Below are 23,211 nucleotides of genomic sequence, written 5' to 3'. Positions count from 1 at the left end.
TCATTGAGATTTTTCAAAGAGTAATTTCGTTCGAATTTTTTCAAAATGTGATAATTTTAGGTATGTAATTTCTCTGGAAATTGCGATGGTGGCAATTATTCGTTTTAGAGAACTTGTCTAAACGTTTATTGAGCCAAATTTCGGGTTGTGTTTTCTAAATGTGACAGCGTGACAGTTCTCATTATTGACTACTAGTTAATAATAAAAAATTATTAACCACTTTGAACAAATGCCGAGAAAGCCTACTTTACAAGTGGAAAAAAGGTTAATAATCATGTCATCAGACGCTAGTAGTGAAAAAAATAAGTTTTCACGTTTTTTTAAAATTTTGGACCTTGGATGGCACAGAACCTCGGATTACTGAAGTTTGGATTGCTATGACCTTACTGTATAATGTTAGTTTAGTTTATTTTCTGATGCTGTAAGTTTATATTATTGTTTTTGGATAAATATATTAACAATAACAATTTAAACTTCAGTTAATATTTGAAAAATTGGGAAAGTGTGTCAGTAAAAAAAATTAACATGTTGCAACGGGAACGATAATAGTTTCATAATCGTTGAAATAAAAAAAAACAATTGAACCCTACAGTAACAGTTGTTTCTGTAAGAACCCTACAAATGATACTTTATTAATCGTGCACTGTTGTATTTTAGAGCGGAAGTTTTTATTTAAAAGCAGAAAGAACGCTAAAATAAATTATTAAAAAATATTAAATACCTTGCTGCGCAACCTCTCCCTCTACAGACATGAAACAAAAGCAAGAAAATGATTAACGCTGTTATTGGAGCTAAAAAAATATCAACGTACAATTATTAGCTGCTAATACGCTACAAAACAATATTACGGCATCTAATCTGTTATTAATAGTAAAAGCAAAAACAAAGCAATGATCTTCGTGACCGGATACTCACGTAAACTCGCTGTGCCGAAAGCGACTTTTTGTCGGGTCATTGCGGAATATTGCGCACGCGCTTTCGCTCTTTGCGCGGCTTGCAAGTCTATGGCAGAATTGCTTCGGAATCCTTTTTTGGAATCTAAAATCAAAAATGCAACTTTTTATGAAAAATGTACAATCTGGCTAAGATAAGTAATTTTAATTCAAATCAAATCATTTGAATTTTGTGAAATTCTTTGTGGCATCAATGCAAAACTAAAGACTGATAAAGTCATTCTTTCAGTAGCATTTTAATGGGCAATAGATATCCATTTCCGAAGAAGAAATTACCTGAGGTTTTCGATTTTAGTACAGGGTGTCCATTTCTTAAGAAATCTCAAATGGTATGAAGTTGGTTAAATTATGGGAAAATATTACTACACTATTATTCACCTTGTGAGCAACAAAGGCCCAGGGAAAGTATATGAATTAACGAAGATTATTTTGAATTGAAGTACTTATGTACGATCATCGACAAAAATAATGATAAAATTAAACTTACTGCCGCTTAGACAACCAACCATACACTATCTACAATAGCAACATTGAAAGGCAAGTTTTTTCGCGGCATCGTTTAAATTAGTATATTTATACAATGCTTGCTGAAGTTGTTATTTCTATTTTCTCGATTTAGAATAAAAAGAAAAGGATTCCTGGACAATAATTACAATTTTTTCACTTGCGGTTTGACTGGAAACAAGCAAATTTTTTTAAAAACAGAACAAAGTGTTTTTTATTATTGAATACGCAATAAAAAAACGCAAGTACTATTTAAATCTTTCAGTTTTATTTGTTTACTGCGTTTACGTGAGCCTATTTTGTCACTGTGCAACAAAACTGGATCATTTAAACCTAAGAGAGTATTTAAAAAAAGAAAATTAACCTTAAAACCAGTTTTCATTTCAAAGAAAAAGAAGATACCAATGTGTCCCAAAATATAATTCGTAAAACTAGGCTTTACCAATTCTTGTAATTTTACCTACTGTAGCGTGTGTCTCAAGGTAGCGACGAAGAACTACCGAAGCAAAGACGACAATGAGCGATGCCGTGCAGCCCATTTCTACACCAACAACTTACACTTCAACGTTGCCATTTTAGATAGTGTATGGTTGGTTGCCTAAGTGGCAGTAAGCTTCATTTTATCATTATTTTTGTCGGTGACCTTACATCGGATCCATTCATTTCTCTATACACTCTATAGCCCTCACTAATGATAATATACACTATGTCCGAGATGAAGAGGGGCCCCTACAAAAGGTAAGAGATACAAATTTGGGTAATTGGGAAAAAAATTGTACAATCAAGGGTCTAGAAAGATAGCGTTTTAGAGATCTCTGCATTTTTCTTTTGTTTTTAAAACATTTTGAAAAAATGGATTTTTCCATTTTACGAACTAATTTTTTCTGGCGTTAATATTTGACCTAAAGCATTTAGACGGAGTTCGTTTTGTCTCTTCAAAAATATGTTCAACATCATTTTTTTAATACGCCCCTGATATTCCGCTATTGTATGCTTAAGGGTACTTTATCAAGGCGACGCAAAAGTTTTTACAGTTTTATAGCTCTAATTTTTATTAAAAATGGATTCTGTCTTTTGGGATAGGTCCTTAATGACTATATGTCTCAAGTTACGTCATGATTTTGAACATGTGTTTGACGTAGTTCGCATAAACAATTATAGAAAGAGAGCGACATAACAAAAATTACTCAATAAGAAAAAAATTCCACGTAACTCGATACAGTTTTTTTATTTGCTATTCATTGCGTCTTTTCATTTCAAAATATTTTAAAAAATAAATCCAAAATATTGTAAAAACTGTATGGATTTTGATGATAATGGGTGTGTCTATTCCTGTGACTTGTAAATTAGAGGGAGGTGCACCTAAGTGAGTTCGGCCAATAGCAAACGAAAACCGAGGACCGAAAGATAGGTATTTATTAACGAGCTCCTAGCGAAGTTATAATTTTGCGGTGTCTGTTAGCACGTAACTCATAAACGAATGGACCGATTACGATGAAATTTTGCAGGTGGATTTTTTATCAAATTTGTATATCGGAGTTTGTGAGTTGGCAATGTAACCCAAAAAATAAGGAAGGCCCTTTTGGCATCTCCGTGAGTTATGAACCGAATTGCATGAAATTCAATATGCGTATAGCTTTAGCCATATAAAACGAAATTCCAAAAATTGAGCCTAATCGATCAGCATTCACAGTGCCCTTTTCGCATCTCGACCATTTATAAACAGAATTGCAAACTTTTTTAATTTAAATTTAAATGAAATTTGAAACATAACCACTTGGAATAAAAGCAAATATAATGCTAATTTCAAAATCTGATTTTGCGCATGCGCAGTGCCAACTTTCTTATTTATGGAGGGACTTAAATGAAACTTGATACATAGCTACTTGGAATACAAGCAAATTTAACCCCAGCTTCAAAATATGGTTTTGTGCGTGTGCAGTGACAACTTTCTTATTTATGGAGGCACTTAAATAAAATTTGATACATAGCCACTTGGAATAAATCCACATTTAACGCCAATTTCAAAATTTCGTTTTGAGTCTGCGCAGTGCTAACTTTCTAGTTTTTATGAAGGGATTTAATGAAATTTGATACATAATACCACTTGGAATAAAAGCAAATATAACGCCAGTTTCAACATCTGGTTTTGCGCATGCGCAGTGCCAACTTTCTTTATTTATGGAAGCATTCAAATGAAATTTGATACATAGCCACTTGCAATAAAAGCAAATGAATCGCCATTTTCTAAATTTGGTTTTGTGTAGGATGTGCAGTGCCAACTTTCTTACTTATGGAAGCAATTAAATGAAATTTCATATACATATAGACTTTAAATAAAAACAAAACTAACATCAAGTTTATTTATTTATTCAATATTACGGGAGATACCCCAAAAAATCAATGTTTTGTTCACAATCCACATAGTTTTGCTTAAATTAGTGTAAAAAAGCAAAATAAGAATAAATAAACCCCTCGCCAGGAAAGATTGTCAGTCACAGAACACTTGATCCTGGTCTACAATCTATGTTTTTCTAAAGATGTGAGGGACTTCCGGGATAGTATCGTGTCAATGTTGAACAAAAAGACTTTTCGTTCAACATTGGCACGGTCCTATTCCGGAAGTCGCTCGTATCTTAACAAAAACATAGATTGCAGATCAACACAAGGTGTGCTGCGACCGGCAATCTTTCCTGGCGAGAGTTATATAGTAGGTAAGCAGTAGTAATCTAGTATGATTTGTCTATATCATTTAGTAACAGCGATAGACAAACACCTATTAATGCAATCTGCGGATAGGAGTTTGCGAACCACATCATTCTAATACTCGGGGATTGTTTGTTGTAATTACATTGTAACTTGTATGCGAATGGGGCGCACTACTAGAAAAGATGAAAGTTCATATCGGAAAAAAGCTATAAAGCTCGTTGTAAGAGGTAAGTGACAACTTTATCGAATGGATACTATGACCTAAAAGTTAGCCACTAAAGATTGACTTCGCCCTTTTACAACATAGCACTGTCACTAAATTATTAAGAATCAATCCTCAGATTCTTATACTCGTACTTGTCCGTCCGTCCGTCTGCGTGCGTGTTTTTTGAAAGTGGCCGATCGTATTGAAATTGGCGTACAGGTACTTTGGACATTAAGAAAAGACGCTACTGATTTTCAGAAAGCAGGCTCAACCGGAACAAAAGTTATAGGACTTCGAGTGAATCGGGAACAGGAAAAACTGTGCGCTCAACCGAGGCTCAAGATAATAGAAATCAACATATTTCGTTCCTTATAGGTCATGTATCGAGTTCGGACTTTCGCTAGATTAAACAAAGCTCTTTAAATTTTTGCCGCATGTTTAATAATCACCCTGTATAGACCATAGCCAGCTATCAATTAGCGAAAACCTGAAGTTTAGTGGCCCATCAGGGATCGAGATCTCGGTCGATTTATAAAACGCAATTTCATCCTACATTCATAAATTATTGACTTGAATGGGAATAGCTTTCCCCTTTCAGACTAAGGCCCGGTTGTACAATGTCAGGTTAAACTTCAGTTGGGTTCAACCGACAAATTTGAGAAATACGATTGGCCAACTTGTGAAATACTAGCCAATCAAATCCTTTAACCCACAATTCAACTACAAACTGAAGTTTAAACTGACATTATACAACCGGGCCTAAGTGATCCAGGAATAAACACGATAGTGCGAATCTCACGCGGAAAATCCAAAGGTTCTACGATATTTCGTCGCCAAGATCTCGATCGATTTATAAAATGCGAAGAGGTAGGATGACCCCCCACGCCGGCAACAAAACGAACCGCCCACAATTTAAAAGTTACAAGAAAACGTATAAACCACCTTAAAGTTCTTTTTATTCTGTTTTTTTTGGGTTTAATTAAGAAAATTCCTATTACAGAAGGGTTTCAGTTGGATGAAATGAAACACCCGACAGATGAAGCAGAAACAGCGTGAGCAATATTAATTTATATATTATGTCATTGCATTCCTCTTCTGGCAATTGTATAAAGCAAAAGTAATAATAATAATAATGGTTTTTTTTTATTGGTTAAATAATGGTTAATAAGTGTATCCCCTCCAGTTGGTATAAATAATTTTATGGCAATTTTGTGATGGCATCAACATTTAATTGATATACCTAATTGAATTTCTTACAGCATTTCATTTATTTTGTAGGTGGCGCTGTTTATTTACAGGGTATGTCTTCTGGGGGCGAGTTGTGATAGTTCAAGATTGTTAAATACTGCACTTGGCATTGAGGATTAATTACTTTATGTCTGCTCCTTTGCGTTTTGTTGTAGTGTTATAAAGGTGACTTATTTTGAGTCTCGCTTTGGGCATGACATGTTAAACCATAAAAGTGCGGAAACGTACGATCTTCTTGCTTTTCATTTCATTTTGCTAGTTACATTTTAATTTGTATTTTTCGTAGTTTCATTTTTGGTTTTGCATTAAATTTACCACACTGTATTTACAGATTTTGCTTTTTCTCTCCCCACTCTTTAATTGCAAAGGTAAGCTGTTTGCTACTTTCTGTTCCATTAATTATAGGGGGGATATTGTTTAGTTTTTTCTTACATTTGATTTCCCGTAGACACCGCTAATTAATTTGAGTTTTGTCGACCACAAGCAGGGTTTTTAATTAAATTTTATTTTTTTAATGTCACTAATTATTCTATAGAGCTTCGGGAGCCCCCCAATTGCGTGCAAACTACCGAAGTTCATTGGAACAAAACATAGTATTTTGTTATCAAGTTAGATACAATTATGTGCCATGGGGTTCAGTTAGTTTGGGAGCGAAAGTGTAAGACAAAAAAACAAGTATTAGTTTTCTCTTTAAGCTTTAGTTTGGGACTTTTGGAGACATTTGGGCCTCAAAAAATTTTTTCTTGCCTTACACCCTGTATACAAATTTTAATTATTATTTCACTGTACGATATATGATAAATGAGAGCACATAAAATTTAAAGGCTGTCAAAAAATGCTATGAACGACATTCAAAATGTGGTACTTACAAATGTACTTAATAATATAGCATCTTTGACATATGTCAGAAATTGTACCTGGATTCGTGTATGAAAATTTTGCATTATGTACAGGGGGTTGCGTTAAAAGAATAGCATCAACTGAAGCACTGCCTACTTTAAAATAGTAAAAAAATACGATAAACGACAGCGTTTGGATGAGTGCAGCACATGCAAAAATGAAATTTGTACAGAAAAGTATTTTTCCCATTAATTACATTTTTTTTATTGATTTTAGGAGGCTACTTGAAGATCATTTAACATTTCAAATCTTCTTTGGACATCCGATGATTAATCAAACATGAATTATAAGAACTTTGGCTACTGTACTGTGAAGATATTAGCAAACTGCAACATTAACATCGAAAATATAATGGCAGTTACATACTGTCTCTGGAGAGAACAGGTATAGAGCTACGTTGTCTATAGCTTCTAGGCAATGATGGAACCCTCTGCAATCCACCACTGTAGAGATTTTCTGTACTGCCTAAAGTTCCGAGCAGCATTTAAAACACGAATTAATTAAACACACTTAAACCCCTGCGATCAGCAAAACTTTGAAGTGCCATTACCTGTAGCACTTTGAGGCGTCGTAGGCACTCGGTACTGTCTAGGCGTGCGTACACCCGGAGTCGGCGCCAAACTGTTGCTGGATGAACTGCTCGAGAGGCACAACTCCCCTTGTAAGGCGCGGCGGTAACTGGGCTCCAACGATTGCAAAAGCGATTCGGCTTGATCGGGAAAGTGATCCTTAAAGCCACGGAATGCTCTGAAATGACTCACTCAGTACATTAGAAGCAACCTCAACACTGTACCTTCGTGAACAAACACGAGCTTCGGGATCGGCATCGGCTATACCTTTCCGCAAAGCTTCCTGAAGTACATTAATATGTTTCTCTAGGGGATGCGTCGCCCACTGAGTTAATATTAATTCCAAAAATTCGCAGCAACTTCGTCGAATCTCCTTACTTTTGGAACCACCTAAATTTGTCGTAATAATCGGTATTAACCTGTGATGTTGCGTGTATTGCAGGATGAAACGAACGGTAATATTACCAGCCGTCGCGACCACCTAAAAAATTCTACTAAGCGAACGCCCAAAAGACGGAAATATACTTACTTTAGCTGAATTTTGAATGAGGTTAATCAGCCCGTTTAACAAGCACTCTGAGCAATGGTCAAATTTGTTGCCGATAACTTGAGATAAATACGCTATCGTTATGCAAGCTTCCCTAACTACTTGCGAACGTAAATCTTTTAGTGTGCCTTGAAGCGGAATCTCCAAATTACGTAGGTTGATGTAGAATTCCTCGTAATTTGTAGCGCCCGCAATGACCAGCGCTCTTACTTTTTTTAGCTGCGTTTACGCGACGTTAAATTTCTACCGAAAAAGTGCAAGGTCACACTTACCGCATCCACTCGTTTATACCATTCTTTATTCGGATCCGCAATTATTTCCTGTACTGCCTTCATTTGCTCGCCCAGTTCCCTTGCTGAGAAAATTTGGGTGTTTGGTACCTCTTCGAATGAAGAAGTGAAGGTCTTCTCGTCCACTGCTCCTGCTAAAATTAGTACAAGTTATATTATGTTTCACTGATTTAATTGTTGTGTTAACATTTATGAAAAGATCTTGCTAACTGGGGCAAATCATCCGGTTGCTTTCGGCGACAAAAAGTGGGAGCAACTTATTTCAGAAATGCAAAACTGCTGCCCCCCCCCCGCAGTGCTACATCCTCCCCAAACGTTCACCACTTATAGCTCTTGTGTTAGAATGTCTAAAAAATGTCTATTGTCCCGAGGGGTTTTTACCATTGATATTTGGTATACAAATAATAATAATAAATAATAAATGCCTTTATTCACTGGGAATGGGCGAGGTTCAACAATGACATGTATGTCATGTGCTGCTCTTGCACCTAATCCGATATAACATATAGAAACTAAATTACACTGATACCTATATACACGGTGTCCATTTTTCGAGTGCCACTATGGGGATCTCACTTATCTTAAGAGATAGCAAGTTGGTTAAATGGGGGCAAAGTTGCAAATTTTCGTGCTGAATAAGAATCTGAAAAGAAATTTGAAATATCTTCAATAGTTTTGAAGATATCGCAAAAAACTAAAATGTTTGATTTTTGTTTTTAATTTTTTTGTGATAAACTAATCGTAGTAGACATTTCTAATTAACACATTATTCGGACACTTTCTAATGGGGATTCCAAACATGGCATCCTGTTTTTAATAACTCTCAAGATGACGGAGAAACACGTTGCAACTTTAGTTTTTCTTATGAGCGTCATATTGAATTTTGACATTTTGGGATTACGTCTTTTTTTCTCTTTACAACGATATATCATACATGGTGGTTCAGTAACACATTTTTCCTAAAAATACAATTTTTAGTTTTTTGAGAAGAGTGCTTTGGAAAAACAAAACGTTCTTTTGTTGTGAACAAAAGATTGACTTATTTCATGTAGTGTCATTTAGGTTTATGCTAGTTGTATTGCGAAAATGCCTTTTTCAAGTGCAGATGAAACAGATATGATCCAAATTTACTACACTTCTCATCGAAATGCCCACATATGGCTGCTTCTTATTCAGCACGAAAATTGGCAACTTTGCCCCCATTTAACCAACTTTCTATCTCTTAAGATAAGTGAGATCCCCATAGTGGCACTCGAAAAATGGACACCGTGTATATTTAATAAGGCAAATGACCATAATAGTCGATGCCTCAGGAGGGGTTTTAGTGGGTATACCCGGTATCTGGGGGAGCCCCACACTTAGTGCGTCATTGCATTTCCTCTCCTGAAGAAAAAAAAAAAAAACAGAAATTAATATTGATATGGCCACAGATAAAACATAAACATGTAAAAAATTAAAGAAAGAATATCTCCAGTGAACACTAAGGTACATAATTATTTATATACATATAGGTACACGTTTCATACACGCATAATCATATAGGTATATTATTGGAATTAATAGGACACAAGCAAAAATTCAACTGAAGGGAGCAATTAAGTGCATAAAAATTAACTTGGCTTAATGTTTTGAAATCAAATGGTATCTTGTTATACAGATGTGCAATTTGGTAACTATAACCACCTACATATACAGTGAATTTTTTTTAAATGCGAACATATGGCTGCAATGTAATTTCCCTATGTTCGATTTTAAAAAAAACACCTCAACCTATTGAGTAGTTCAAATGAGTAGTAGATACAATTGACAGCTGTCACATTTTTAAAAATACGGCCGTCCAATTTAATTATGAAATCGGTTAGGTTATTGCTTAGAATGTCTAGGAAGACACTTCGAACCTTTATTGTAATTGTTCTCGTTATTTATTTTCTTATTTCCTTCATTTATGTATTGAATAGATCAAATTAGTAGAATACCAGGTGCACATGACCTAAAAATAATTGAAGGTTAGTTCACAATGAATGGTGATGTCAGCGCGTGCCATGTGAAGTCAAGTTATCGTAAGTTTAAGAAAAATGTATCCTAAAGTTGCTATGGCCTCACATGGCTTCTTTAAAAAAATCTTACCTAGTGCTCTACATCATAAAGACTATGAGTTGCTGTTCATAGTCACACAAGTTGCGCGTTTTGGGAATGTGAACCGCGCACACCTCATAGATTGATGTGTTTTTTTTTAAAATCGAACATAGGGAAATTACATTGCATGCAAACTCCTATGTTTGCATTAAAAAAAAACTCACTGTATATTCGTTTGAGCAGACAAAATCTCCAAATCACTAGAATTTGCAAATAACATAACAACTGATTTTCTCATGTTTATGTTGAGGCAATGGTTTGTAGATGTTTCAAAAATGTGTTGTAGGTCACTATTTACAGTTTCACACGCCTTCACTATGTCTCTTGGAAAAAACGAAAAATATATCTGAGTATCGTCAGCATATACCTAGGTGATATTGGCAATCTTTTAGAACAGAAGGGATAGCATGTGTGTAAATTAAATACAGTAAAGGCCCTAATATGGATCCCTGAGGGACCCCTCTTTTGATATTTAGGTACTTTGATGCCTGACCATTGCAAAATACTGATTGCTGACGATTATTCAGATAACTATTAATTAGTGAAATCCCAGATTGCGAAGCCCCAATATAATGTAGTATAGCCAGCAATCTAATAATATTAGTAGGGTAACCTTTCCAGCGTCTCTTGCATGTAATACATCGTCTGTTAGTTTAAGCAAAGCTGTGGTACAGCTATGTTTCGATGATACAGTTAAAGCTAAAGAGGAAACTGACACAATAGTTGATGGTCTTAGAGCAGTGGTTCTCAAAGTGGGTGCGGCAAGCACTTCATAAGGGTGCCACGAAATTTTTAAATATTTACTAAGCTTAAAATTACATAAATTAAAAAAGGAATTAAAATAATTTAAAAAAATGAAAATTTGTTTTTTATTACAATTCTGTTTTTTAGTTTCTATTTTATTTATTTCTATGATTCATATTTCATTAATCAATCATATGATGGTATTTCATTAAATCAGACTTTCTCAAGCTTATAACTTATATTTGTGGTGCATAGGGTGGTATGGGGAATTGAAAACGTCCTATTTTGGTTTTCATCCGTAACCATCTTCAAGGTTGTTGAGTGTCAAAATTTTAAGTCATAACGGCTTGAAGATTTTTTTAAAATTTTTTTGGCATACACTGACCAAAATGGCTTAAAAAACTCTACAAAAAAGTTCATTACAATTTTTTTGTGAGTTCCTTTGTTTTTGAGAAGTTTTGAATTGAAAAGTTAAACTATTTATTTTATTTTTCTAAATTTCATTTTTCTCTAAAAGTAAGCATCAGAGTGGAAAATGTCAATTACAAAAAAGATGTGTCTTGATGAGGTCTACAAAAAAGGCGTCTACACTTCTTGAGTCGGGTTCAAAAGCAAGACGCTAGAGGGCATTTTCTAAATGTTATACTATGACCAAAGAACCAAAGAATAACTAGTTTTAAATGCTTTTTAGTCCAGGAAATATATAATTTTAGGATGCAAAATTCATGGTAGTTCTGGACATAGGCTTGTTTTATGTTTTCTGGATCTATGAATCCGAATTTTCAACTTCCCACCAAAAAATCCCCCCGCAACTCCCCCAAATTTTGAAAAAAAGAAAAAATATCGTTTTTTTAAAACCGTTATTTTGTGTATTTTAGAGAAATACTATCTGGAACTTTGGAAAGTAGAAAAAATTTGCGACAAAAAGATCATATAATATTTTGACGTAGGGCGAATGAGTATGGCGTTAGCACATCTCAGAACAAGCGCCTTGGTCTCGTACGCACGCCGGGACATTAGACGATAACTGCGTGGTTTTCGCCACTTTTGCGACCTTGCCTATTTATCGGTGACTGTAATTTTCAATTTGTTTGTTCATCCCCTTTCCTGAAAAGCGCAGAAAGATTGCGAAGAGAAAGAAAGCAAGTCATCGGTTGACATAATTTTTGATGAATCTATATGACTCCTTGTTGGCCAGGCAAATTTTTTATCTAACAGCAGAAATAAACATCGCCTCATTGAAATTATTAAAAGGAAGTCAACAGTGCGACAAGCTGACTAAAACGCAGACTGTCTCATCGTTAATGCAGCAATTGAAATGGCATCAAATCATCAATCGGTGATTATTGTCGGCGAAGATATACATTTATCAGTTCTATTAATTGCACTTCCTCAATCCGCCAATATTTACTGCATGAAGCCCGGCAAAACCAAAGTTTTACAATAGATCTACTCATCCTTTGGTCTTAAAGAAAACATAGTGGCTAAAAATATACTATTTTTACACGCTTTCAGCGGCTGTGACTTTATGTCTGCGATTTTTGGTCACGGTAAAGCCAAATTTATTAAAGTTCTCGTCTAGAACTCAGATTTTTTATTCCTAACTTCGCTGTAAAACACAATTAAGCCTCTTTGCCTCCAACTGAACAACACTTATTCAGGACGTCCCATCAAGTCCAACTATGGCTAGAAAATGTCATGGAACCACAAAAATGGAGCTAGAAAAGTACTAGCTACGGACTATCTCCTGTCACTATTAAACCATCCGCTCCACCAAAATTAATTCTAAAGCTAATCTCCTGGGTGTAAAAAAAAAGGCAAGAAATTGGGTTGAAATGTTCAATAATGTGCCTCGAGTGCAACAATTCATGCGATAATAGCCCTAAAGATATCGTGGAAGATTTGGATGAAGAAGATCGACAAACAGATGAACTTGAACTGTTATTTGAAAAGGTGATCCATCAAGCTGATGAGATTATTTTGGAGAAATCACGTAAATTTGATGTTCCAGCTTTTCCTAAGCCCGAAAACATGGAAGAATTGTCAGAGTAGTCGCTTCTAAACTTCCTTTTTTTTTAAACTCTTTTTATAATTTAATTTAGTAACAAAAGTCTATATTTTTTAAATGTGTAGATGTGTTCTTAATTCTGAACTTGTCTGAAAATAGGTGGAGGAAAGTTGGAGGTTGAGGGTTGACTTCCCGATGTTAAAAAATAAGAGAGATTAAAGGAGGGAGGGGGTTAAAACGAAAGATAAAGCGGATGAAGAGAGAGCGAACACGAACGCCGTGGGTTGTTAGGCGAAGTGCGCCTGAGTCGCCAATGAGCATACTTCAACGCTCGCCAGCGCCACCTACGTGCGTAGTACGTAAAAATCTTTTCTGACGTTTTTGGTTGCATACTATATCTACATTTCAAATTTGTGGGTATTTTACTTGTGAAACCACAAAAAACGATTTCTTAAAAAAACATATTTTTTTCAAGATTTGGGGAGGTTGCAGAGGGAATTTTTGGTTGGGAAGTTAAAAATTGAGATTCAGCAAACCAAAAAACATAAAGTAAGCCTATTTCCAGAACTACCATTAATTTTGCAAGCTAAGGTCCTCATATGTTCTGTATTGCCTGGACTATTTGTGTTTAGAAATTTTTTTTGTAGACTTCTCATCCTTCATCTCTTTACTAACGGTAAAAAAGCAAAAAAATAATAATACTAGGGGTGCCGCGACTTTTGTTTAATAATTTTAAAGTGCAAAGTGAATTTATGTGTGGGTAAATATTTATACAAAGACAATTGTAGCAAGTTTTATGCTTTATTGCCTAAGTAATGGTAAACAGGGGGGGGGGGGGTGTTCAAATGTGAGTATTTAGCAAACAGAGTGCCAAAAAGGGTACTCACAAAGGCAAGGTGCGAATGTCTCGAGAACGGAGTGTTGGAACTGAGTACCCACAACACGACCACATTTGACCCAATTGTCAATTTGTGAGTATTGGCGATCATATCGAAATTTCATTGCAGTGTAACAAGATCTTTTCCATAAATGAATGTAACATAAGCGCCAATTAAAAAAAAAGTTAGCACAAAAATATAAATGGCCATAACACTCACATGCACTAGTGGCTTTCCGCATCGATCCAGTTCTGCTTACAGTCGCTTCACATAAAATTAAGTTGTAATAAGGCCAAGCGGGATTAACATAAAAAAATAATAAAAATTATCTTACAAAGCTACACAAAAAAATCAAGCCAGAGAGCAACACAAATTTATATAATTTTGCATACTCTGGTCAAAGTGAACACTTCCTTATGGTAAAAAGCTTGTGAAATTCATTCCTAAGAAAACATCCACTTTGTCCAATTCTGTGTATTTAAAAACAAAGTAACATGAAAATATTTCTGTCCTTTTCTTAATCATAAAGCTTTAGCAAAACAAATAATTGTTAGACACAGGTGACTTCCACCCTTTTTTTACAACTGTCAGCCACAAATGGTCTCATGCCAATTCGTGCACATTATTCTTACCCAAGTTCGGAGCACTCGCTCCTGCAGCCATCTTGCTGGGCGCAGAAACCGTACGCTTACTCGCGCTCGTTAGCAGTCCAACCTTCTTCACTGGAACGGCGGGTTTTGGCATAGATATCCTGTCAATTTCGTCCATTCCGACTGTAATCGGCAAAAGTTTTAGTCAGAAATTGGCTAACATTTGAACTTACGATCGAGTGCACAACACGCAGTCGGAAGTAATTCACCGGCACTTTTAACTTCATCAAATCTTAAAAGTAAAGCGGGAAGTCTCGTACTTGGAACTAAGTTGCGCCTTTGCAAATCGACTTTCAATTTTTCGCCGACGTGTTTATATAAGTCGACTAAAGTACTAAAGGCGGTATCTCGAACGGTCGCAGTCGGATCGGATAATAACTTCACTATGTACGATATAAACTTACTGAGCGTTACTGATTGTGCTCCGTGTCTACGAATCAAAATTATTAACGGTCAAAGTCGCAATCGAAAACTTACTCATTTAACGTATTTACAAGGCACCGTAAAACCTCCTCTCTAATCTTCGCGTTTTTGTGTGTGAATCCGGGCGTAAGTTTCTCGAGGAGTGTCTGGGGTGTGAGCACGTTACGCTCGAGCAGTTTAAGGATCAGCAGCTGTGCCTTCTCTCTGACCGTATCTTTTGAATCGCCTAATCTATCTATGACTGCCGGTAACACAGTTTGTAAGTAAGGACGAAAATCGTGACCCAGCCTGTCTATCAATGATGTCATTACTTCAATGCCATTGCTCGATACCTGCAATCATAATTAAACTGGGCATTTTAATTTCGATCTTTGCCAGTAAACAAATTTGGTCTTCCTTTATGAATTTTAAAAGTTTACTAAGTCGGTGAAGTGTGACAGATAATTACTTTTCCATTCTATCAATAGGACTGACGTCATTAGTGTGGTTTGGACCGTATTAATTATACAAAGATGTTGATAGGTGACCATAATATTAAGTAATTTAAATTGTAAAATTGATTAGTACATAGGAAACCTGTTACATTTGATTAGCATAATTATGTAAACATTAAGTGGGTTATTTGAAAACAATTTTAAATATTAACACAGTTCGTTTACCGGCAACAATTATCTTATACAAAATAAACGAAAACCTAAACCAGATGTATGATAATCGGGCACTAAATTAGTACATTTGACAAGAAGTGGTAAAACAGTTGTGTGAGTAATTATTTTTTTTAAATCTTAAGGTTAGAAAGCGGTTGCGTGGACATGGACAGTCCCCAATTTCTCCCAACTTTTTTGTTCATCTCAAATTCTTCTACAGTTCATAAATTCTCTTCGTGTTCCCTCGAGCCTCCCATAATTTCCTCTTAAATATCTGACACATGCTTTTGCCACCGGTCTCTGCTTTCTGAAGTTTCCATCAAATTCTTCTCCAGCCCTTCTTAAGCTCTCAAAGTACGAGGGTCATCCAATAATTGATGAGACAAATTATTATTGCTCAAAAACGGCAATCAGTACAAAACTTTCGCTACTTTTCAGTCCTCAGTAACACTTATCCCATCATTCTGCTAATTTTGGAATAAAATTCTTTGGCCACTTTTGCACTTACTTTTTGACCTCTTCATTGGATTGAAAATGTTTTCCACGTAGACCCTTTTTAGGCTAGTCAAAATAGGTGGTTAGGGTAGAAAAAATTAGTAACAAAGTGATCTCTGCGGAAATGTCCTTATTAACCCCTCAAAAATCGCACTTTGTCGCATTGGTGGAACTTGCAAAAAATGGCCGCCATCTTGATTTTTTTCGAATTTATTAAATATTTCCTAAAGTATACATTATATCAAAAAAACTCAAGAGACTTTTTTAAGGAGAATCAAAAGTTACCTGTAATAAAAAATAAATAAATGTTTTATTTTCTTTAGGTTATCGGCTCACTAGAGTCCTTTATATATTTTAGCAAGGTCTGATGATTAAGTGAGCTTCGAAATCGATAACCTAAAGAAAATAAAAACATTCAATTATTTGCTTCCCTCTACTTACCTGCTACATTAAATATATCCAAATAATTCACATGGAGCAATACATCAATAAAAAAAAAAGATTCATGTTATTAATGTGCTGTTTGGCAGCTTCTTCGGTTGGTGGTAGTGAGGCTAGACACAATTCAGAATTTAAGCTTTGCCTTTAAGTCATTCGCATATACAGGGTGGTGACTTGCGTAACGCATCATAGGGGTTTAAATGTAAAATTCATAACATGCGATTATTGGCTCCCCAAATTATTTTAGAGCAAAAATGTATTAAGGTTTTTTGTAGGAAAACGTCAATCAGCCGTATTAGTTTTCAATTTTTTGCATAATAAAGACGGAAAATTGGAAAAATAAAACCCGCACCTTTTTCAATAGTCGGTGATGCCATGGAATTTTATAATACAAAAACTACGCCAATATCCGTCATGCCATGGAATGTCTGCTATAAAACAAATGAAATTCTATCAAAAACTATTATAATTAGAACAGCAAATTCAACATAAAGAAAGACCAAATTACTAAAAACGTTTTCCTAATATAACAATTTACAATAAACGTTCGAATAAGTCACCATTAACTGCAATACAGTAACCAAGTCGATCATAAAATCCATTTCGAACTGCTGCTAATAGATAACTGGATATCTTTTTGTTTTAGAAAATTCCATGGCATTGCAGATTATTGAAAAAGATGTGGGTTTTATTTTTCCAATTTTCCCTCTTTATTATGCAAAAAATTGAAAACTAATACGGCTGATTGACGTAAAAAATTTTTTTATACAAAAAACCTTAATACATTTTTGCTCTAAAATAATTTGGGGAGCCAATAATCGCATGTTATGAATTTTACATTGAAATCCCTATGATGCGTTAGGCAAGTCACCACCCTGTATAGTGTGTGTGACGTAACTGGTTAATATCATGAATCTTCTTTGGACACCGGTACAGATTTAAAATAATTTTAAGTCCTATTTAATTACGACTGCTATATCTGCATTAAGTTCTTGAAATATATACATCTAAGTCTCGACACAGATGTGATAATTTACCAAATCATATAAATTTCAATAACTTTTTTGTTTTTTGATCAATAGACTTAAACTTTTTTTAACCATAGGTAACTTTTGATTCTCCATAAAAAAAGTCTCTTGAGTTTTTTTGATATAATGTATACTTTACGAAATATTTAATAAATTCGAAAAAAATCAAGATGGCGGCCATTTTTTTCCAAGTTCCACCAATGCGACAAAGTGCGATTTTTGAGGGGTTAATAAGGACCCTATTGAGTACTCATTTCCGCAGAGATCACTTTGTTACTAATTTTTTCTACCTCACTTGTATAAACCTGCCTAGATTGACCAGCCTATTGTAAGGGGTCCAAACAGAGGAAGTCTGATGCGGCAAGGTGGGGTGTAGGGGAGATGTGTAAAGATCTCCCACCCCAGTATCTGAAGATTTTCTTTAGCCAGATGTGCCATATGTGGACGGACGTTGTTGTGAAGCCTTCTGTCGGCGTTTCGTTTAAATGGCGGGTCTTAACTGTCACTGTAGTACTACTGATTGTTGATTGTTCTTTGGTCTTCAAGAAAGTCACAATAAATTGGGCCCTGAAAATCCCAGAATACTGCAAGCATGACTTTACTGGCCGATGGCCGGGTCCTGATTTTTTTTCAGAGTTGGAGAAATCATATGCTTCCATTGAAGGCTCTGTCATTTTGACTCGTAGTGGTGGATCCATGTTTCATCACATGTTACAATTCTTTTGAAACAAACCTTCCCCTTTAGTCAAATATCGATTTTTCAACTGTTGACTAATTTAAAGCTTTATACAGGGTGTCTTAAATTGAGTTGGATAACATGGCTATCTTTGTTATTAATATACTTACAGATTCAGTTAAATTGGCAAAGTTGTGTGGTTTTTGATGCTGATAGATATTCCGATGCGATATTTTGAAAAAAATTATTAGTTTCGTAGATAATTGGAAAAAAGTGAAAATCGCCATTTTTAAAAAGTTCAAATACTTTAGTAACAAAGAGAGCTATTAAACAAAAGTTTCAAATAAAAGTTGCAAGATTCCATGGGGCGCAGTTGTCATTACAGCCTCAACCCAAAAGCTCGCAACGTAGTTCTGGTAGCTTCTACCAATGTTTGATTCTCTTTCTCAGCACCGCCATTTTATTGTGACGTATATGGCATAGATATTCGGTGCCGCAAACAATGCCCTTGTTCACAAATTTAGTACCACAATCAGTCAATTTCTTTGACTATGTGTCCAAAAATTTTCACTTCCCGCAAGAAACTGTTTTAAATTGTCCTTGATTTCTGACTTGGGGGATTTTTCTGGTTTAAACCCATACACATCAGCGTTGATGCCGTCACCTGGGATAGTTATTACCTCCACCGATTTTTCGAAGCTCAATTGGTTTGATCTCTATGGTTGAAGAAACAAAACTTCGTCCTTCAGAACCGAATAGCACCCTTGAAAAACACCTCAAAAGTAGAAAACCAATTGCAGTTCATGGTCATGTACTGTGCTGTAATCCAAACACAGATTTGACGATATCCCGATTGGCTAACAAACGCAGACCCTTCCTAACTCTTCTCAGACTTCTTACAGTCCCGCTTATAATGGCATAAGTCGCCACATTTGTAACATTTTGGAACAAACTTCTTTCACATGTCACCACTTCCACTGCCCATACTGTGACCATGCCCCTGGTTGGGTTTGTTGGGCTTATTTTTACTGGGAGAATAGGCAGCATTCTCAGTAGAACCATTTGAGAAGCTTCTATCATTCAAGCGCTTTAACCGAAAATTGCACCTACTAATTTGTTTAATTGAACATCCTAAGCTTACTGTACCTAATGGATAATCCAGCATTGCTTCAATAATTACATAGGTAATTGAAATATGAACTTAAATTGCTAATGAAACTTTCAGATGTGAAAGGTGTAATAAACTAATCTATTAGCTATTAAATTGAGTTTTTTCCATTTTATACATTCGCTGTGGCCATTTCCAGCTTTACACAAATGGTATTTATAGCCATTTTTATTACCTATTGTATTTATAACTGTAGTGTTATTATTACACTAGTTTTATAGTTTCATCTGCTTTAATTTCATGTTAACAAATTACCATACAGTCATTAACAATTATTATCTTTTGCAAGGTGAAAATGACCAATACTAATTTTTCAATTGTGAATATGCTGATCAACGTTTAGATCTGCCGTATTTTAGCCCTTTGCTTTCGAATGATTTTTAACACGTCAAAAGATTGACCAAGACAGGAAGATCACCAAACTCAATTCCCACCCACCGAGATGAGAGTATTTTGCCATCTCTGCAACAAAGTTATTGAATGGTGTAGATTTAGTCAAATTTGAAATTTACCTCGTACTTCTCTGACAAAACAGAAAAAAGTATTTGAAAAACGTTGCCACTAAAATGACGAATAAAAAATGTATCTTACATTCACGTTTTTTCCCCACGTGTAGATCAACATTAGTCAAAATAATTGGAGAAAAAACTACCAAATAAAACAATAGCGTTTGAATTACCTCGCAGTTAGTTAAGATGATGACAGATTTATAAATACAAATTTTGCGAGCAGGTTCATTAATTAAGAAGCTTTAAAAATATCCTTTCAGACTCCTTATAAAATTTCCAGTGAGCGAGTGGGAAAACACAAAATAGAAGAACAAAATGTACATATGCACTTATTTCGGTTTCTGCTATGCTTCGTTCGATAACAGCAATTATTAAATTAATCTTCTGCTATGTGGAATCAGTACATATATTGAACACTTCGCCAATAAAATTGGTGCATAAATACCGATTTTTTGCCCAAGCATATAGCAAAAAAGAACAGGCTATTCCTTATGCTGTCGAGGCAGTATATAAATAAACACTCATATGTTTGCATCGTTCAAGTGAGGCTGGAAGTGCAGCAAATGCACCAATTCTTTTGTTTCTCAATTAGAGCTCTTTCATACTTGAGTTTAAAAGCTAAATGATTTGAGGAATCCGAAAGAAATTAGCGTTTTCCCATCAAAATTAGTGCACAAACCTAGCCCCTTTTTTTTTAAGTATTGTCAGTAGAAAACTTCGACTTTAACCTTTGTTCAAGATTTTGACCGAATATACAGGGTGTTTCATATGTCTATATAGAGGGTCCCATTTAAAAAAATGCAACTTTCATAAATCACCCTGTATAACAATTGAAATTTCGTTGAAAATATTTGTAGGTTGTAGCCCTCGTTGTAGCCTTAAGAGTCCTGCAACATGCTCCGACAATGAATTTTAAATATGTGCGTTATAAACCCACAATCTTCCACCCACACACTAATGGCCCACCCTGTATAAATAATTTACGAATCACTCTATATTAGATGAAACATCAACATATTTAAAACTTGCTTTATTCAAGAATGACGCAATTTTAGCGCAACTCACAAAACTGGAGTACTTTTCTGTCTGCCATTCTGGGATATAGCTTGTCCCTAGATCATCACTTTATTGTCAAACATTAACCTAAATCCATATTTATGCACCAATTTTCTTAGAAAAAAGACCAAATGCACAAGAAATGTTTATAAAAACCCACCTTCCAACACCAAGACGTTCATCGAAGTCTTAAACCATTATTCTAGCACCTGAATAATTTACTCGTGAGCGTCTGAGCGATTTCAACAGCAACCCGAAAACTGGCAGTAAAAATGCTACAACTGAGGAAGGCACGACCATCGACCTACTTTACACAAGCCAATATACAAGCCAGAAAATATCCAAGTGTTATTATTGAAACTTCATTATTAGTAAATTTCGAGTAATTTTTATTCAAAATTTAATTTCCTTTCAAAATACATACAAACATAGCGTGTTCTACTAAATGGTTAATTTTTAGAATATCTCGGTAGTTTAGTTGAAACACACTGTACACTAAGAATAGTGATATAATCACAAAATCACCTGATAATGCCTGTGTGAACAGGACACGCCGTGTACAAAATTCTTGGCAATGACCATTAATAATTACACAATAAATTCCATGTCAAGAACGTAAATGTTAATTATCATACAAATTAATATAATTCCACGATCACCTCTCCGTGTTAAGCACATGTTAGCACACTTGATTAATTCAATAAAGAATCTGCCAATCCTGTCGCTAGTCCAGAAAACAATTGAGGATAATAACTACGACTGTATTTTTAGATACGCACAAATCAAAAAAACCTTACCTTTTCCTAATAGACGTACTTGTCAACCCATGATCATTAAAACAATTAAACTAATTTTAAATTGGACTAATAAAAGTACCTACCTCCACCTTTCTATAAATATAAATCTATTTACGTTGTAAATACCTATGGGGTGGGGTGTAAAAATGTAGTACATTTGCACGGTTGCTAGGATACAAAACATCTTGCTCAGATTTGCCGTGTTGACAATACCACTTTCACCAGAGTGCATAATTATAAATATGCATCACTTTTACTTCCTTGATTTAAAATTCATAAAGGAGATTTAAAAATAAACATGTTTCGATGACTTTCATTACCATTTATAGAACCTTGCGTACCTTGTAATTACTGCTCTGCATCCACGGTATTAGACCGTCGATCAATTGTCCGATATCCTGGCATATTATCGAATTGGATGGTTCGTCCAAGTAAGCGAGTAGATCGATGCCGAGTTGCTGACGAAACTTTGTATCAGCTTTGGGTAAATGCGGCATGAAACCGTCCAGATCCTTCGGACATACATAAGCCATTTTGGGCTTTTTTGCTGAAAGTACGTAAAAATCAGGAAATGCAACACTCCCACACGCATCGCCAAAAAGGTGAGGTGCCATCGACGGGCGGCCCACATAAACATGTTTACAATTCGCAAAACAACACGGGTTTTTCAACCGTCTTCTTATAAACACTTTGACATCAAAGGGAGGAAGAAATCAGAGGTAAGTAGTTACCGACAGAGGGTGAATAAAAGGATTACTTACCGTTTATGTTATTGTAAATATCATTAACAACGTGATATAGAAAAATATGAACAAACTAAACAGTACATCTACAGTTGCTCGGACTTAAATACACAATTTACAAATTACATTACACTGCAGCCATGTTCGAATTCACTTTGACACTTGACAGTTTGTGACAAATTTTTGTTTTTTACAACTCAGTGGCGTAACGTCGAGCGCGTTCATTATTCTATTCGAACCAAAGGCTATTTTATTAAGTGATTGAGAGAGAAGAGAAAACGACCCTAATAATAAAACTTCATATGTTCTCGTCGTAAAATTACAGAAAAGAAATTTAATATGAATCTTTGACGGTAAATAGCTTATACGCCTGTTGCGGTTAACATGCACCATTGTTTAAATATGTTTACAATGCCTGCACTTAATTTAAAATAGCACTCTTCAGACATTTTGTAGCCCACTGATAATCCACATATGTACACAAAAAGTGTTTACGGTGGTTTTTCTTTAAATAATAAGAATAACATAATGCATGCAGAACATGGAACATTTTGCAAGCGTCAAATGTGGGTTCCGACGACGGCACTACTTCTCCACATAATTGTGATTTTTAAAAATAGGATGAAATACAAAAGTATAATCTATATTCGGTATTCCTCACAAGAATATAACGCCACGTTTTACCTGTAGCCGATTTCTTATAAAACGATAAGCAAGAACAGCACTTAAAAAATACGAAAAAGTCGGAGTGCGCACTACTGGAATATACAACCGTCCCCCGTCCCGAGAAGCTGAGCAAGGGGGGGGGGGCGAAGTGTTCAATTGAAGCCACCGAGATACGGAAAAAGCTTAATATTGCGGTCCATAATATGTACAAATCGCGTGGT

General features: G+C 35.2%; 1 protein-coding gene across 7 annotated transcripts; it reads right to left on the bottom strand.

Moving 5' to 3' along the window:
• Nucleotides 1-297: 297 nt before the first annotated feature.
• On the bottom strand, nucleotides 298-22,497 carry LOC116163521 (CLIP-associating protein-like). 7 transcript variants are annotated; one of them, XM_031477492.1, is made up of 13 exons: nucleotides 22,343-22,497; nucleotides 21,923-22,128; nucleotides 14,819-15,096; nucleotides 14,515-14,771; nucleotides 14,324-14,464; nucleotides 13,911-13,955; nucleotides 7,908-8,059; nucleotides 7,618-7,854; nucleotides 7,313-7,569; nucleotides 7,070-7,266; nucleotides 6,886-6,984; nucleotides 916-1,038; nucleotides 299-791 (listed from the first exon to the last, which is right to left on the bottom strand). In XM_031477492.1, the coding sequence occupies exons 2-13, from the start codon at nucleotides 22,112-22,114 to the stop codon at nucleotides 691-693; spliced, it is 2,079 nt and encodes a 692-aa protein (XP_031333352.1). In that variant the 5' UTR covers nucleotides 22,115-22,128; nucleotides 22,343-22,497; the 3' UTR covers nucleotides 299-690. The 7 variants fall into 7 exon arrangements, with proteins under 7 accessions (XP_031333359.1, XP_031333352.1, XP_031333354.1 ...); XM_031477494.1 differs by having other exon boundaries at nucleotides 299-742; XM_031477499.1 differs by lacking the exons at nucleotides 21,923-22,128; nucleotides 22,343-22,497 and adding an exon at nucleotides 21,582-21,683 and having other exon boundaries at nucleotides 298-791.
• Between the last annotated feature and the right edge of the window lie 714 nt (nucleotides 22,498-23,211).

The sequence above is a fragment of the Photinus pyralis genome, unplaced genomic scaffold, assembly GCF_008802855.1.
Source record: "Photinus pyralis isolate 1611_PpyrPB1 unplaced genomic scaffold, Ppyr1.3 Ppyr1.4_LG2, whole genome shotgun sequence".
NCBI lineage: Eukaryota > Metazoa > Arthropoda > Insecta > Coleoptera > Lampyridae > Photinus > Photinus pyralis.
This window is presented reverse-complemented; position numbering and strand designations above follow the sequence as displayed.

Bases quoted from the DNA above. Each gene is read 5' to 3' on its own strand.
- LOC116163521 (XM_031477492.1), bottom strand. From the start codon at position 22,114: ATGGCTTATGTATGTCCGAAGGATCTGGACGGTTTCATGCCGCATTTA. The intron at 15,097-21,922 runs GTACGCAAGGTT...TTATGATTGCAG, and splicing joins TGCAGAGCAGTAATTACAAG to GTATCGAGCAATGGCATTGA. The intron at 792-915 runs GTGAGTATCCGG...ATATTTTTTTAG, and splicing joins TTTCGGCACAGCGAGTTTAC to CTCCAATAACAGCGTTAATC.